The 16810-nt window shown below is 31.6% G+C and overlaps 3 protein-coding genes across 5 annotated transcripts in view; 1 reads left to right on the top strand and 2 right to left on the bottom strand.

Moving 5' to 3' along the window:
* Positions 1–485: 485 nt before the first annotated feature.
* On the top strand, positions 486–4105 carry LOC108904670 (Bloom syndrome protein homolog). 2 transcript variants are annotated; one of them, XM_018707309.2, is made up of 3 exons: positions 487–913; positions 973–1029; positions 1087–4105. In XM_018707309.2, exon 3 carries the CDS (start codon positions 1182–1184, stop codon positions 3378–3380), a length of 2199 nt encoding a protein of 732 aa, XP_018562825.1. In that variant the 5' UTR covers positions 487–913; positions 973–1029; positions 1087–1181; the 3' UTR covers positions 3381–4105. The 2 variants fall into 2 exon arrangements, with proteins under 2 accessions (XP_018562824.1, XP_018562825.1); XM_018707308.1 differs by having other exon boundaries at positions 486–1029.
* A 1045-nt stretch (positions 4106–5150) lies between these two features.
* Positions 5151–8385, bottom strand: LOC108904664 (inhibitor of nuclear factor kappa-B kinase subunit epsilon-like). Its single transcript, XM_018707298.2, has 2 exons — positions 7854–8385; positions 5151–6963 (listed from the first exon to the last, which is right to left on the bottom strand). The coding sequence occupies exons 1-2, from the start codon at positions 8281–8283 to the stop codon at positions 5243–5245; spliced, it is 2151 nt and encodes a 716-aa protein (XP_018562814.1). The 5' UTR covers positions 8284–8385; the 3' UTR covers positions 5151–5242.
* A 7199-nt stretch (positions 8386–15584) lies between these two features.
* The window catches only part of LOC108904671 (tyrosine-protein kinase Src42A), an 80184-nt gene continuing 78958 nt past the window's right edge, over positions 15585–16810 (bottom strand). For both annotated transcript variants that reach the window (XM_018707310.2, XM_023455184.1), the window contains one exon: positions 15585–16099. In XM_018707310.2, the coding sequence (XP_018562826.1) occupies positions 15891–16099 (209 nt within the window). In that variant the 3' untranslated portion in view covers positions 15585–15890. The remainder of the gene's footprint in view (positions 16100–16810) is intronic.

Below are 16810 nucleotides of genomic sequence, written 5' to 3' on the forward strand. Positions count from 1 at the left end.
CCCTCCCGCGCTAGCCTAAGGGCCACCTTAGCAAAGCGCATCCCAGGCTGCATAGCCGCACTACCCTACCCAACCATACCACACATAAACATGACACTACCCCCGGGGTTTACACAGACGAGCCGGCGAAGCAAGAAGAGCGCCAGAAGAAAGGGCCCTAGCCGGCGGGGCCCAGCCAGGACAAAAGGAGGTCCCACAAAGCGCCTACACCGGCCGCATTTGCGGTCGGGGTAGACGACGGATGGGGCCCACCTACGAAGGCTGTCCAGGCCTACACGAGATGAGGCAGGATAAAGAGGGATAATCCCCCTCGATCCCAAATCATTGAGGCCAATTTCTAGCCATGGAATAATGGCGCGGCGAGTTCGTGTTTATCTGATCCTGATTCAGTGATCATGATTCAAAACTGAGAGCGAAAGGAAACTGCTATTATGGATCCAAGGTGAATCCGGCTTACGATTGTTTGACGTTTGTGATGTGATGTTTACATGAATTGTTTATGAATTTGTGTTTATTGTTGTCGTTTTTTATTTTTATTTTTTATTAAAATGTCAGAAGCATTTTGACGGCAACTGTGTTTTGCAGGTTACGTGATGATAACCTTCTCAATTACAATCATGTCACTCCTTGCAATTTAACCCAATAAATGCAAAGGTCACAACTATACAAAGATAAAATTGATAACATAAATGTTATTACTAATTATTTAAGTCACATAGACAACATAAAATTGGTAGAGAGACGACAGAGTAATTAAACTACTTACAACACTTTGACATTAAAGAAATGATGATTTTAAGTATGCAGGAATATGTTGGCATTTAGTTGTATATGTATATTACACTATTTATGAATTGCTTTTTAAGAATATAAATATTCCACTCGTTAACCATAAAACTGACAAGTCTACTTGGTAAATTAAAATTTACATATCGGGGTTTATTAATTATGATATATTGAATATGATTGCAGAAGAAGAAAACAGTTTTAGCCATGACTTACCAGTATTAGAAATAAATGCAAAAGAAGGTATCTATTTCACGACACCAGAATTAAAATATTTATGAAATATGTATTCATTTTCAGAAAACCTAAATAATGTGGAGGAAAAAGTAACAAATGAATCTACGTCATCTCTTGATATTTCTTTGGATGATATTGACTGGGGCGAACCATTTGAAATGGAACAAAGAGATTCAACCGAAGATTTGCTACAAGACATTTCAAATATAGATTGGAATGAGAATGTTTTTTCTGAAATCAATACCACATTGGTATCACGAGATCATTCTGCAGAGTTTAAAGCAAATTATCCTTTTTCTGAAGAAATGCTAGATATTTTACATACAAAATTTGGACTAGAAAATTTCAGGCCTGGGCAAAGGGAAATTATTAATGCTATTTTGAATGGACACGATTGTTTTATACTAATGCCTACAGGGGGTGGAAAAAGTTTATGTTACCAACTTCCAGCTGTTTTGAGTAAAGGAGTTACAATTGTAATATCACCATTAATAGCTTTAATTGGTGATCAAGTAGACAAATTAAATGCTCTGGATATTAGAACTGCACATTTATGTTCTACGAATTCAAGGCAAGAAACCGAAGAGGTTTTATCAAAATTATACTTGAGTGAACCAGAAATTGATTTATTATATCTCACTCCTGAAAAAACAATGGTCTCAGATGAAACTAGAGATATGATAAATTCACTTTATAAAAGAGGAAAGTTATCAAGATTTGTTATTGATGAGGTACATTGTTTATCATTATGGGGTCATGATTTTAGACCACATTATAAACAGCTCAGCATGCTCAGAGAGAAATATACTGATATACAAATAATATGTTTTACTGCCACTGCAACAAAACAAGTAGAAACTGATGTAATCGTTAATTTGAATTTGTGGAATGTTAAGAAGTTTATTCAGAGTTTTAATAGACCAAATATTAAATATCAAATTATAGACAAACATGACAGGATGCCAGTTTATGAAATAGCACAGTTAATTAACAAAAAGTTTTTTAGAAAATCTGGAATAATTTACTGCCTAGCTAGGAAAGACTGTGTTAATTTAAGTTCGTATTTAAGACATCTGGGCATTACAGCGAAACCTTACCATGCAGGTTTGGAAACTGAAGTTAGAGAACAGACACAAAAGGAGTGGATGCAGGACCAATTTCATGTCATTGTAGCAACAATAGCATTTGGCATGGGTATCGATAAACCCGATGTTAGATTTGTTATACACAACACGATTCCAAAATCTCTAGAAGCATATTATCAAGAGACGGGAAGGGCTGGGAGAGATGGAGAAGTTTCATATTCTTACCTTTTCTACAGTTACGAAGATGTTATTCGCACGATGAGACTGATGAAAAAAGGTTTTAGCAATAGAGATACCTTGGATGGGCATTTTGACAATTTGGAACAGATGGTTGCGTTCGCTAACAATCAAATAGATTGCAGACGATACCTCCAGCTGCTGAACTTGGGTGAGAATTTTGATAGACAGCTGTGTATGGAAAATAGGGCAACTATGTGTGATAACTGTGAAAACTTCAACAACTCCATTGAAAATCAAATCGACATTACGAAACAAGCCAAAGAGCTCGCTATTTTAGTACGAGATATTTCAGAAAAAACTAAAATCACTTTGATCATGGCAGTAAAAATTTATAAGGGCTCAAGAGAAAAAAATATTCGCAATAAAGGACTTAACAATCACAAATATTATGGCTCGGGGAGGCTATTGAGTCGTCTCGATGTGCATAGAATCCTCAGAGATTTAATTGCAAGAAATGTTTTAGCTAACGACTACATAACTACAGGAGACTTTCCTCTTGTCTATATAAAATCTGGCAGAGAACTACAATCATTTATAGATTCGTCAGACGTAAAAATGAGCATTCCCGTTGCCAACGGGCGTTCAATCCAAACCGAGTGTATGGAAACAGAATATTCAATATCTGTTGCAGTAGACAGTACATTATTACCATCTGCAGCAGCAGTTCAGCATCTCACAAAAAGAATCCAACATCAGTGCTATGTAAATTTATTGGATTTATGTCACAGGCTAGCGCTAGAAAAAAATGTATCCGTCTCGGCAATTTTGCATCCTTCTGCTATAAAATGTATATCTGAGGTTCTACCCAAAAATCGAGAAGAACTATTAAAAATTCAACATGTTACTACGGCTATATTCGACAAATATGGATTATATATTTTAAGATCGACAAACCATTTTTGGGGAAAATTACAGTTTCTTAAAGGTGAAGCTGTAACAGACCCTCAAACTTTGAATTGGGACCCTCGGAGGAGTGATTCTAGTCCCGTTAAAAGAACGTTCACTGAAGCCTTTTCAGATAATAATAGATAATTCGATTTTGCATTATTTTCCAAATTTGTATTTTAATAATACAGTGTGATAATCATGACAAAAATGAATGAAACAAATATTATTTTTATTTAATTAATGTCCATAAACGAAATACGCTTTATGGAGAAGTTGCAGTTTCAGTTTTTTTATCTTTATAATGGTGCTGGTTAATCAAAAGACAATCCTATAGATATGGCACAAAAGATAATTTTGATTAATTGTTTTAAGAATAATCACATTCAATTTTTAAATATGTTCATATCTTTTAATTAACATTTAATGATAATGATTTTATTTACCATTAATCTTGTTTTTTGATTTAAGTGTATTGGATTAATTTCAGATTTTCATTAAATTTATTTAAGAAATAATGTAATTCGGAGACTAAATCTTAAATATACCTTATTTAAAACAACTCGTTTAATTTTTTTGGAGTATAAAATAAATTCTGCACTTAAAACCTAATATATTTATATTAATATAATACAGAAGAGCTCTCAGAAACTATGATATGAGATTGAATGTATAAGAGGTGTTTTCTGATTTTAAGGAGAATCGACACACAATTAGACATTAAATTTAAAATATAGCATATAATTTTATTAACAATATTTTTTTATGTTTTTCAACATAGTTCACGTTTTGAATGAAAAAATCAATGATCCTAGTGATTGGATCGACATGATCACGGTTTCCAAAAAGTCAACTACTTGTTGGCATACAAATGAAGTAATAAATAAAATACTTTTTTTTACTTAAAAGTATAGTAGAAATATACAAGTCTGATGAGACTCAAAATTATTAGAATTAAATTTTTTTTGTTCACTATAAAGGGTGATTCACAAACGGTGACCAAATGAAACCTCGTATTCTTTGGTAAATTTTAAGGGCTCTTTCGTATAAAGATTTTATATAGGATGCTTAGTTAAAAACATACAGGGTGTTAAACTTAAAAAAAGTTTTTAATTTTTTAAATAATTTAAAAACTAGTAAGTAAATGAAATAATTTGAAGTTGGCCACATGTATGTACGTAAACACTGTCCAAAATCTGAGGCCTTTTCTTAAAATTAAGAAGCTCCAGTGGTGGATATACGGAGTAGTGGTGGCATATTTTTCTAAATAAAATAGTACACCACTGCTTTACGGTAACAATAACGTTTACAGATTCGTCTTTCAATTTTCTACAAAAAAAAAACTTGATTTTCAAGAAAAACTTAAAAAATGAACTGAAAACATTTTTACTTAAGACAAACGCTAGTCATTGGTCACTATTTATTCGAATAAAGAAATTAATATTTGTCATCATTTTCATGATTTTACTGGAGTAAAGTACTCCATTTCCACAAACACAAGCACGACATCTTTTTAGTAACGAAAATGTAATTTGTTCAAAATTTATTGTTGCTTGAATCTGATGAAAAGCATTATTTTTATTCACTCTTCTAACTGCTCAGAATTGTCAAAGTTGCTATCGCAGCCTACTATGTAATTTTAAACCGTATTTTATTCAAATATGGAAGTGTGTTTTTAGTTCATTTTCTAAGTTTTATTCGAAAATCTGGCTTTTTTTAAAAAACATAACGGTAGTAATTTGTAGAAATTTGAAAGACAAATCCGAAATTATCGTGATTAGTACATTAAAGCAGTGGTGTACTATTTTATTTAGAAAAATATGCCACCGATACCCTGTATCTCTGCCACTGGAGCATCTAAATTTTAGGGAAAGGCCTCAGATTTTGGACAATGTTTATATAAATACACGTGCCCCATTTCAAATTATTTCACTTACTAGTTTTTAAATTATTTAAAAAAATTAAAAATATTTTTATCCTATATCTTTCTAACGAAGCGTATAACAAACTTATAGTTCTACACACTTGAAGTCCTTAATTTTTCTCATTAGCCTCATATTTTCTGAAAGTATTTCATCAAAATTCTCCTTATTATTGAAGCTATCTCCTAGGTGTAATTCACAATGTTTAATTTTCTTTATTATTTCAGCTTTCACTTTGTTCCTAAACAGTTGGTCCTTATTTTTCATGTAGTTATCGTAAACAAGAGTTAATTCGTTTTCAAAATCTTTCAACTTTTTTTCATAGTTGTTGATATCAGACCTCAAAACATTTATTTTGAAACACATATTTTGAGTGGACAAATACCAATTTTCAAAACTTTTAGCCGCTTGTTGATAGTGAGGAAAGGTTTCTTTTTCTAACAATATTTTTATATTATTGAGTCTTTGCCTGACTCTATTTCTTTCCAATATATGCCACTGGCTTTTACTACAAGACAGATGTGGGATTATTGGCTGCTTTGTAAAATATTGCCAGGATTTTCGCAATTCTTCAATTTGCGTTTTCCCTCTGGTAGAAGCACATGTTTTAACAGGACAGTTAAGGTTTTTGATTGTGGAGTCCCAGTTTGATTTTATAGTATTTTCAAAGCATTGCAAGTTATATGATTGGGCAACTAACTCCGTCACTGCTGTGAATTCCTTGCTCATATTCTCTAGTTTACTATCACTGTTATTGTTGGACTTATTTATTTGCCAGAAAAACTGTAATATTCTACCAGTTTTTTTATAAACACCTACTTTGTCAAACAAATGTTGTGCCTTTAGTTGTATGTATTTTAAGTCTTTATCGATGTACTCAATCAAGCTTTCAACGGAGTCATTAATAAGTTTACAGTAAAGAGAATATTTATCGATCTGTCGTTTGCAATAGTAACCAATAGAGCAAGCAGTTGTTGCTTGTTCTATGTCATGCTGTATAGATATATTAGTGGGAAAATCTACCCACGTTGGTATCTGAAGAGATGCCATAGTGAAACCTTCATTCTCTTTATTAAATAAAAATAGTGGATGGTCTTCACTTGTTTTTGGATATTCACATACTCCAGTAAACTCTTCGACATAATTTTGAAGGGAATTACTTTTATGTAATAAAAGTTGATTAACACCCTCAATACCAGTTTCTTTCGTTATATACTGTTCTAAATCTTTATATCTCTGCTCCGGTAGCATATATATTTTTATTAGCTTGGCCTTATTTACATAAAAAATATGTAACACGATGTGTGACAGCAAAATATCTACCTCGTTGAAAAATTTTTCAAATCCCCAAATTTTACAGAGATTTGCTTCAACAACACCTGCAATTATCGGTGTTATATTCTCCTTTAGAACGTCACTTAAGAAACACGTGTCTGGCAATGTTCGACTCCATGTAATCGGCCCATTTTCCCTAATTTGTATTCCTGATAGAACACCACTCTCTTTCTTCGTTGTAATATAGTGCATTGTTTCTTTATGTTTGTAACCGTTATAAGCAATGAAAGGTAATATTCCTGTCGCGATATGGTACAAAGTGACCCCTATCGACCACAAATCAACGGACGAATTGAACTTTTTATTAGCTCCTCTGCCTAGTATGGCTCGCTCATAAACGTCTGGATGAAGATATTGTGGTGTCCCACATAACGATTGAAATGTCTCACTTTCCGCCAGTTCCCTTGCCGCTCCAAAGTCAGTAAGTTTGTATATATTTGTGCCATCTTCCTGAATACACTTCATAATGTTTCCTGAAAAGTGTTAGGTTTAATGAAAATGTTTTTAACTGTATATCCAGGGTGTGCAGAATCAAATGCGCTACACTTCCTGAATGAAATAGATTTATTTAGATCAAGTTACTTCTGTACAACTTTGCTTCCTAAGAAGATTAGAAGCTTTAAAATTTTTTTTTTATTTTCTTTCTAATTCTTTTGAGATACTTTAACGAAATTTGGTACGGAAAGATATTTGGGATATCCGAAGACAAATATAGGCTTATTTCTTAATTAAAACATAGCTCACTAAGAATACTTGAAACAGTTTTTGTTGTCATATTTGTTGTTGTAGAGATTTTAATGTTTTATGAAATCGCACTTTATTTGCCATAAAAAAGTAGGTGTCATTAAAATGTATTATTACAAAGAAGAATGAATTTCAATTTTCTAATGTCATATTTGATAAAGCATTGTAGTCTTCACGCAACTACGTTTAGAGGCCAACGAGTATATCAGTATGTAGGTGCTGAGACTTAAATAATACATAAATCAGTCTAAATTATAAAAAAACATTTAATACAGCTACAAATTCAGCAAACAAATAAAGTTTTATTAGATTAGAATATCTCTAAGTACTTGACTCCATAACTGATAACTATAACGGAACTGTGATTGCTTTTCTGTCTGGATTTATGTATTTTAGCGACATGCAACACCTACAGCTTTTTTTACAGTAAATAAAGTGCAATTTTATAAAAAATCACATTTTCTCAAAAACTCTACTAATAAAACAAAATGTGACAGAAAAACTGTTCAGGTATTCATTCTTGATAATCTCCATGTTTTAGATAAAACATGTCCTAGTTCATCATCAGCTTCTTAAAAACCTGTTTGTCCCTATTTTAAACTATAATTCGTAACATTACCTGGTTTTAAGTCCCTATGAACTATATTATTGTCTCTCAAATATTTCATTCCACCATAGAGATGCCTTAAGACCAAAAGAAACTCGGACTCCTCTAATCCGAAGGTATTTTTAGGATCCATTAAATCTGTTAATAAACTTCCTCCATTACACAACTCTGTAATTAAAACTTTTTTTCTGTCCGCTAGGTTTTCTTCGACAGCAATCAATTTGACAATATTTTCGTGTTTTATTTTTTTCATCATTTCAAACTCTCGTAGTTGACATTCTGGCTGAGTTATATATCTTTTATAACATTTCACTGCTACCGAGTCGCCACTCAACTTGCTCACTCCCTGGTAAACTGTTGCTGTTGCACCTTCACCCAAACAATGTTGATTTGACCACATGAAGTTGGGGGATTCACAGATCTCGTACATATTTGCAGACATTAATTAGTTAAAAAAGTAAGCACAATGTTATTTCAACAGGAAAAGTTACTTTAAAGTTTTGTAATTGTCATTATTAGCAAGGTTTCAGGATGTGTATTTATAAATAATTCACATGCATTTATACTGATATATGATGTCATTAACTATTTCTGATAAGTGGATAACTGCTATAAATTGAGGTTTTTATTTCAAGATAAGGATGGATGTAATGATAATGTAGCAGTGTTACCATATCTGAAAGCTGCTGGGGGTTTTAAGTGCTGATATCAAAATTTACTTTTTCATTATTTTAATATTTACCATTGACACGGCTTTTAAATTTTTTTTATATGATACAACATAATTATGATACCATTTCTTCTTATCTTATCTCTCACCATATACAAGAAGTTTTTGCTATAAAACTCAAAAAAAATAGGAATATTCTTCAAATAGCATTTTTTTTAAAAAACTAAAAAAATTAAATTAATATACTAACATTTTAATTTTGATAAGTTCGGACTACCCTAAACAGAATGTTGGAAATTATGAGTCATTATTCAATACCTACAATAATATATTTAGATCAAACTTTTTGCCAACTTTGTCAGATGTTCCTCAAGGTACAGTCCTGAGGCCTTTGCTATTTAATTTTTTTCAAATCAACAATGATATTATGAATGATCTGCATTCTCCGTCTCTTCTTTACCTTGATGATTGTCTACCACTACAGAGTGACTTAAATAATACTCTACAAAAATGGTGTGGATGAAAAAAATTACATTTGAACATAAATAAGTGCAATGCAGTCTCATAAATAATAAAAAATTAATAAAATTGAATTTAATTACATTACTGGGCATGGTTTAAATAATACAAACACGTTTAAAGATCTGGGGTGTAGTGAATTCTATCTCGACCCTTAGTTCGATTCTATTCCCGGGATTTCGGGAATATACTTAGTCAATCCTGGGATCTCGGGTTTATTTCAGTATTGAGGCTTACAAATAAAATATAAGACAATCTTACAGAAATCAGCTCTTTAATCAACAAATCAAAATTTAGACAAAAATCAACGTGTTTTATGGTATACGCCTAGCTAATCTAATCACTCTAACTAATCAGACTTGAGTCAGACTAACCAGACTTAAAATCACTCAGTGTTTATGTTAAAGTTATTCTTTTTCAATTATGAATGGTATCTCGACTAAACTTACACAAATAAAAAAAACCCTTATGTAAATAAGCTTTGAAAGTTAAAAATCTTTCCTAACATCGACTAAACCTAGTAAGTATGCTAGTTAAGTAAGTTTCTTAGCATAAAGTATTTAAAAATAAGTAGAGCTCTCGACTGCGGCAGAAAATCTATCGGTGACTGCGAAAATTCAACAATACAAAGAGTAACCCAGTGAAAATTGCTCGTCTATCATTTTGGTTCAAAATACAAGAAGTTTTATTCCACGCAAGCATTGGAATAAAACTTCTATTTTATATTAAAGTGGTAGGCAAACAATTGAGATCACTGGCACTGAGCTTTGTGCTTTACGCAGTCTCTTTTGCAACTTTTTTAAAATTATGTCAATCCCGAAAATCTCGGGATCAACAAAACTTAACTTAATTGAAAATTTTCTGGACTGAAAAACGGTCAGGATCAAATCCTCTATCTAAGAGTAACTTTTGATGCTAACTTTACACCCTACATACTAAATAATTAAAATTAAGACTTGATAGGTATTTAACATTTTTTGGGAATAAAAATTTTCATTATTCTCAAACATATTCGGGAACATTTTGCAATTTTCTCAAAAATATTCTTTAGGGGGGCGTTTTTATGGTTTATTTTCCAGTGATTTTACAGCAGTATTTTCACAAAAGTTTTAGACAATCTAAGCATGTTAGAAGTAATATCTCTTCACTGTACCGATTATACAAGTTTTTTCTGTTGTATAAGACAGCTTACAAGCTGACAATACATTCAGAATAAGGAAAAATGAACATATTTTTGCTTAAACATTACGTTTACTGAACTTTACATGCCTGTTAAATATACAGAAAATCGCGGATGGTACTATAAACTCAATCACACCCCTCAGAATGCTTTTATGAAACTGCTAACACATGGATTAATCACAATTATTGAGTAATTTATACAAAATTCTCGACAAAATAGGAAAGGTACATTGTGATGTTTAAATGAGTGCCCATTTTCCGTTATCTTTCACTGAGAAAAGTTAAAGGAACTCTTAGCCATAACTGCGCATATTTTTCAAAATTTACAAAAGCAATATTTATTGATCATCATTCGGATAGTGCAAAATTAGAGAAAAAAGTTTTTCTTTGTTTGCAGAGAGAATGTTTGCACACAATGGGTCTTTGTGAAAAAACCCATTGTGTGCAAATATTTTCAAGCACTCTTTGAAACGTTAAGCTTAATTTGCTGCATCCAATGCAAGTAAAGCTGATTTTCGTATAATGTAGTCCACACCTTAGTATAAGATGCCCCAAATTTTGCCACTACTCGTTGGGTCTTTTCAATGGTATCTAAAACATATTTGACCTACAACGTTCTAGATGGCCTAGGTCTTTTGGCAGTCCACCGTGTTCTATTTTTTGATCCCCTTAAACGAAATAAACAAATCTATAAGCTGCGGGAACAAAAACATTTGGAATATAATTGTGATGCTAGGACTTCATTTTGTCGACAATCCCTGTATACTAAATATCATATCAATTAGTTCATCACTACGATAAGTACGTGCCATCTTAAACACTGAAATTATGTTGTGAAATAGACACTACTACTATACATATACATACAGGCTGTTACAAATTCTCGGGATCTCGGAAACGGTAAGAGGTACGAAGTAGCTTAAATGGGGGCAAAGTTGCATAATCAGAAGCCTAGAAATAGCTATGGACACGGGAATAAAACTCTAATAATTTTTTATTTTAATGCGTGGTGGTAATAGTTTAAATAACTAGATGGATTTCACAGGGTCTAACGACACTTACAGTGTACTATTCAATAAACAAAGAAATCGAAATAAAAAATTTGGATAAATTTGGAACGAATATACTGAAGATGAATTTTTCGAGACAAAACGTCTGATTCAGGTTCGGGTGAGGCAGTACAGTATTGGGGGGTCATGAAGGCTTACAAAAAATGTAATAAAATTTCTAGTTGTATTTAAAAAACTGAAGTTGATGATGGTCCTGGAGTGATGAAACGTTACATATAAAAATTAATTATGCCATTCAATAGAAGGCAAAAAGTGGCCTTGAGAAAGTGTTCTTCTTTTTTCAATATCACCTCAAACAAGGCTGAAATGAAACAAAAACGAATTTCCAAAATTTCGTTTTTTTTTCAAGTATTTTGAAAACTAATCATGTTAGCCTTGATTTTTTAGAGGCATAATGTTGGTCCCCGATTACGCAAATTTGCCCCCATTTAAATTAGTCCAAGAATGAAATATTATAAGATTTAAATTTGGGGGATTTTTTGTCAAGCATTTTAGAAAATTTAAGCAAATTAGAAACAATGTCTCTTCACTGGACCAGTTTTATAAGTTTTTTACAGGGTATAAGACAATTCAAAATAAGGTAAAGAAAGCATTTTTTAACCTTGTGTGTTTATCTCACGTTTCCAGAATTTTGCATTCCTGTTGAACATACAGAAAATCGCATACGGTACCATAATAAGACCCTGTAAAATGCTTTTAGGAAACTATTAATACATGCATTATTCACAATAATGAGTATTTTTATAAATTTGTTGGTCAAAACAGGAAAGGTACATTTTCTGATGTTTACATGTTCTCCTTGATCTTTCAATGCGAAAAATTTTGCGTTATAGATTAGCATTACGCTTCACCACTTCCTGAATGGATCTACTTGTTCCATCAGCCTTACCGAAAGTGTGACTTCTTGTCTATAAAATGCCAGCCTTAAATGGCTTTTGCACCAATGTTTTCTGTTCTATTTCGATTTCATTATTCGAATTCGTTTTCTGGAGAAATCTGGGTAGAAATAACAAAGCGTTTAATTCTTAATAATTTTATTAACTATAATCTACAGTGTATAATACAAAAAATATTGTATAATGTGTCTATAACTGTATAAACAATGCCTTTCATAGTATTAACATAATTATAATATTTAATAGTAAATGGTATGAGGCCTAGTTGATTCAATAAAAATAACCTATTTACTCCTTATGATGAAAAATTAGTTTCCTCTATTTTATTATCGACTGCACAGAGTATGGAAAACAAATATAACGTGTAAATAAACTATATACAGAGTGCTACAGGCTAGCTGTAAAAGCTATCATAAAAAAATATAAAAAAACACCCTGTACAAAATTTACTTATTACAGGAATGTTTCTAACAAAACAGTTACTGTTCGTAAAGCCAACAATCACACGATATGACCCTAAACGCTAGATACGTAATTTTAATCAGTAACAAAAAAAAAACATCTTTTGGCAGTTCTATACAAATTTGTGCGTTCCAAAGGGTACAAAATCTCAATGGTTAGCGTTAAGCAATTAAAATACGTCAATTTTTATTAATATTGCATTTTACAACAATCTTTTAGACAAGCTGCTTGTCAATTCCGTCCGATATCCAGCTGCATGTTTAGGAGGACCACAGGTTAAGAATTTTACTAATAATAAATTAAATAAATATATTAGTCTACAAAATTTGTCAATGTCCCATTAAGAAAGAGTAGAAAATTTAGTTGTTTAAACATGCAGCGCTGCAATTCTTATTATCTGGAAAGTACTTGATATGAAATACTAGTGTAATCGAGATGTTGGTTAACGGTTTCTACTAGTCTTCTACGTCTAAAATTCAATACTAAAAATGTACACAATGCTTCAAATTAAAGATTTTAACAAACGGGTGTAACACAGTGTCACATGTTGAAAATGAAAGAATATTTCTCAAGAATACGCAAGAATCTTTCCTCAAGGGGTAAAGCCACTCTTCTTGGTTTAAATAATGCTTTATTGTGTGAAGAACAAAAGCTTGCAACATGCTGCAGCTTATTGTAACTTGTGAGAACACTCGCAATAGTTTGCTATTATAGAGGTCAGATTGAGTTTCAGGTCAAACCGAAAAAGAGGATGAAGAAAATATCAATTTAGAAGGCCAATTATATGGTACAGGCATCGCTAATTGAAGGAATACATATAACGAATTTATGCTGAATGGCAACAAAAACTTTAGTCTTTTTCGAGAAACCACTTTTTTTAACTGGCTGGAAACATAACTCAAAAAATTTTCAATGAATCATCTTGAAATTGTGTACAGAGTTTGACAATAACATAACTCAGGGAACGTGGTAGGGGTTTTTCGATTGATTAACAATTTTCATTATTATTAACAATTTATTGCAAAATTTTTCATCTACTTTCGATACTTTTTGTTCACAAATCCACAATTTATTGTTTTTTAATTTCCCTATGATGTTCCCTAGTTTTAAGACAATATCAGAAAATGTTTGTGTTTTTGTTCCAAAACCATCCGTTAATAAGAAACCTTTCCGGCCATACAGCCCTCTGAAAAAAAAAGGTGAAAACTGAAAACATGTACAATAAAGCATTTTTGTTCCCGATAGTATCGATTTTTCTTTGAAAATTCCAGAAAATCAATTTTTTCTCCAACATCTAGAGTGGTGTTAACTCTTAAATATTATTTACTCTGTTTTAAAATTTTGGATGGTAAAATATGGGCCATTAGTGTGAGAAACTAAAATAACTCCCTTGTTATTCATACACAGAAAAAAATAAAATTTGTACAGAATCAAAAAACCTAAAGGAGAAAATTAAATTGAAATACACAGGGCGATCAATAAAAATGAGACACGCCAAATATTACATTTTTTAAATGGAACACCCTGTATATTTTTAAAGATATGGATTTCTGAGAAAATTCTATATATGGCAATATAGACGTTTTAGTGCGGGGTTGCCAAGTTATGCAGAAAATTCTTCGAATTTTGGGAAAAAGATGACTTCGAAGAAGTTGTATTAACTTTCAATTACTAACACTTGGAGCAAAGATATTTGACAGAGTTATAGGCAATTGTTAGGCAAAGACTCCAGTTCATAATTTATCATTCCATTTCGAGTTAATTTTATTAATTATTTATTAGTTGGTATTCTATAAAATAATAAAAATTAAGTTTTTTCAAAAACGTTGCTATATCTTAAAAACTAACAATTTTAGATATAGAACATGTTTAATAAAAGTTGAAGTGGACCGATATGTGAATAAAATAGAACAATAAAATACAGGGTGTTCCATTTGAAAAATTTTAGAAAATCAAGTTTAAACTTTCTAAAAATGGTCGTATTATAAAAAATGCCCTATATAAAATATCGATATTAGCTAATATAGGAGCTTTTGTCTCACATTTGCCTATAACTTTGTCTAATTATTTTGTTCCAAGTGTTAGTGGCTGAAAGTTAATAATACAATTTCTTTGAGGTCATGTTTTTTCCAAAATTCGAAGAATTTTCTACATAACTTGGCAACCCCGCACTAAAATGAAAAACTGTTTATATTGGCATATATAAAATTTTCTCGGAAATCCATGTTTAAAAATATAAAGGGTGTTCCATTTAAAAAATGTAATATTTGGCGTGTCCTGTTTTTACCCATCACCCTGTATGTATAAAATTAATTTTATAGTTTAGATTTCCTGAATCTGTATAACTGTTATTTAAACTTTTTTTCTGTATTATGAGCAACTTCGGAATTATTTTACTTTCTCACATAATGGCCCACCCTGTATATCTTCCTCAAAAATTATGGCAATCGCCAGTCCACTAAAAAAACATATATTTTTGCTTTATTTTTGAAATATTAAAGTGTACTGCGAAAAAGGGATAATTACATTTTGTAAAATTGTTAATTGTAAATGTATTAAAACGTAAGTATCAATGTCTCAATGGCATCAATTTGCTAAAAAAATTGTAATTCAGATTTGCAGTAAACGTTTACGTGACCAAAAAACAAATAAAAGAAGTCGCGTCCATTAGTTGCAATTGAAATTTGACAAAATTATATATTTTCTTCCTTATATGGGCCATAATTTTTATTGAAAACGTAATTTACATATCTCATGCCTAATCCACTGATTCGAGTTGCAATCGCATTCTTTCATACTGAATGTCATTTTATTTGTGTATCGCACAAAGAAAATTGAATTCCAATAACTTCATTTGTTCAGAAAACATTTTTTTTCAAAGAACAAATGTTTATATAAAATATTCTTAAATTTGGTCAACAAACACTTAACATATTATATTACACCCTGTATATTAACAAAAAAAATTATATTAAACATCACAATTAAAAATGTATATAAAAATCCAATTATACAATTACGATTTAACAAAACGGGTACTTACCACGAATATATACAAGAACAAGACACAACTTGCAAAAAAACTAGTAAAAACCGTCCTGATGTAAATGTCGTGTAAACTAAAAATATGTAGAAAAAAGTACGGCATATCTATCTATTGTTCCTTGATAAATAGATATCCACCTCCCCATCAATGGTAGTGCACCTCGATCGAGTTGCGCAACCAATCAGCAGGGGGGTGGGCGTGACCTCAGTACGCCGACGCTTCCTTGTACTCGGATCCTTCCATGGTGAAGAAATCCTCCAGTTTCCATTGCAAGGTTTCAAAAGTGGGTCTCCTCATTGGGTCCCGGTTCCAGCACTCCAACATTATATCGTACAAGGCGGGTGGACAGCCCGGTGGGGCCGGCATTCTGTAACCGTGTTCTACTTGGTGCAGAACCTCGGCATTTGTCATACCTGAAATGAAAAGCTCAATTTAGACGATAACATATTAAAGTTAGTTAGCTTTTTTTAATAATTTTAATGCCGTAAGCACGTTTGCATCCCAAGAAAGTTTTAAAAACACATCATTCGAGCTGTGTCTGTCAAATTAATAATGTTATCAAACATTTCCTGATTTATGCTGCGATGGAGTAGAAATAAAATGTATTTGTGAAAGGATTCTGTTGAACTGAGGTATTTACCACAGTAGTATTAGTCGAATTCATGAAACAAATCAACTCTTACAGCTGTCTTACTGGGTAATTTTATTATATGATGCCAATAATGAAAACTTAATTGTTTTGGCTGAAATACAGGGTGTTTCTTAATAACGTGCTAATATTTAAGGAAGTTATTCTTGGGTCCATTTTAAGAAAAAAACTTCATATGAACATATTTCCTAAAAGTCTTAACTTTTGAACTACAGGGTGCTAGTTTTATGAAAAAAACATTTTTTTATGTTAACTTACCCTATTACCCTAGATATTTTTTCTTTGGTACATGCCTTCTATTCATCGAGATGCATTTTCTGATGTACAAACAATTTTATTATTTTTGCCAGTGGTGTCTGTACAGTTTTTGTATTGAATATGTATTTTTGAAGAAAAATATGTTACAATAATATTTTTGAGTGTCTAGGTATTTAAATTTTGCATGTTTTATTGGCAATTCGCATGCGACAAGTAA

This window comes from Anoplophora glabripennis, unplaced genomic scaffold (genome assembly GCF_000390285.2).
Source record: "Anoplophora glabripennis isolate ALB-LARVAE unplaced genomic scaffold, Agla_2.0 scaffold186, whole genome shotgun sequence".
Classification (NCBI taxonomy): domain Eukaryota; kingdom Metazoa; phylum Arthropoda; class Insecta; order Coleoptera; family Cerambycidae; genus Anoplophora; species Anoplophora glabripennis.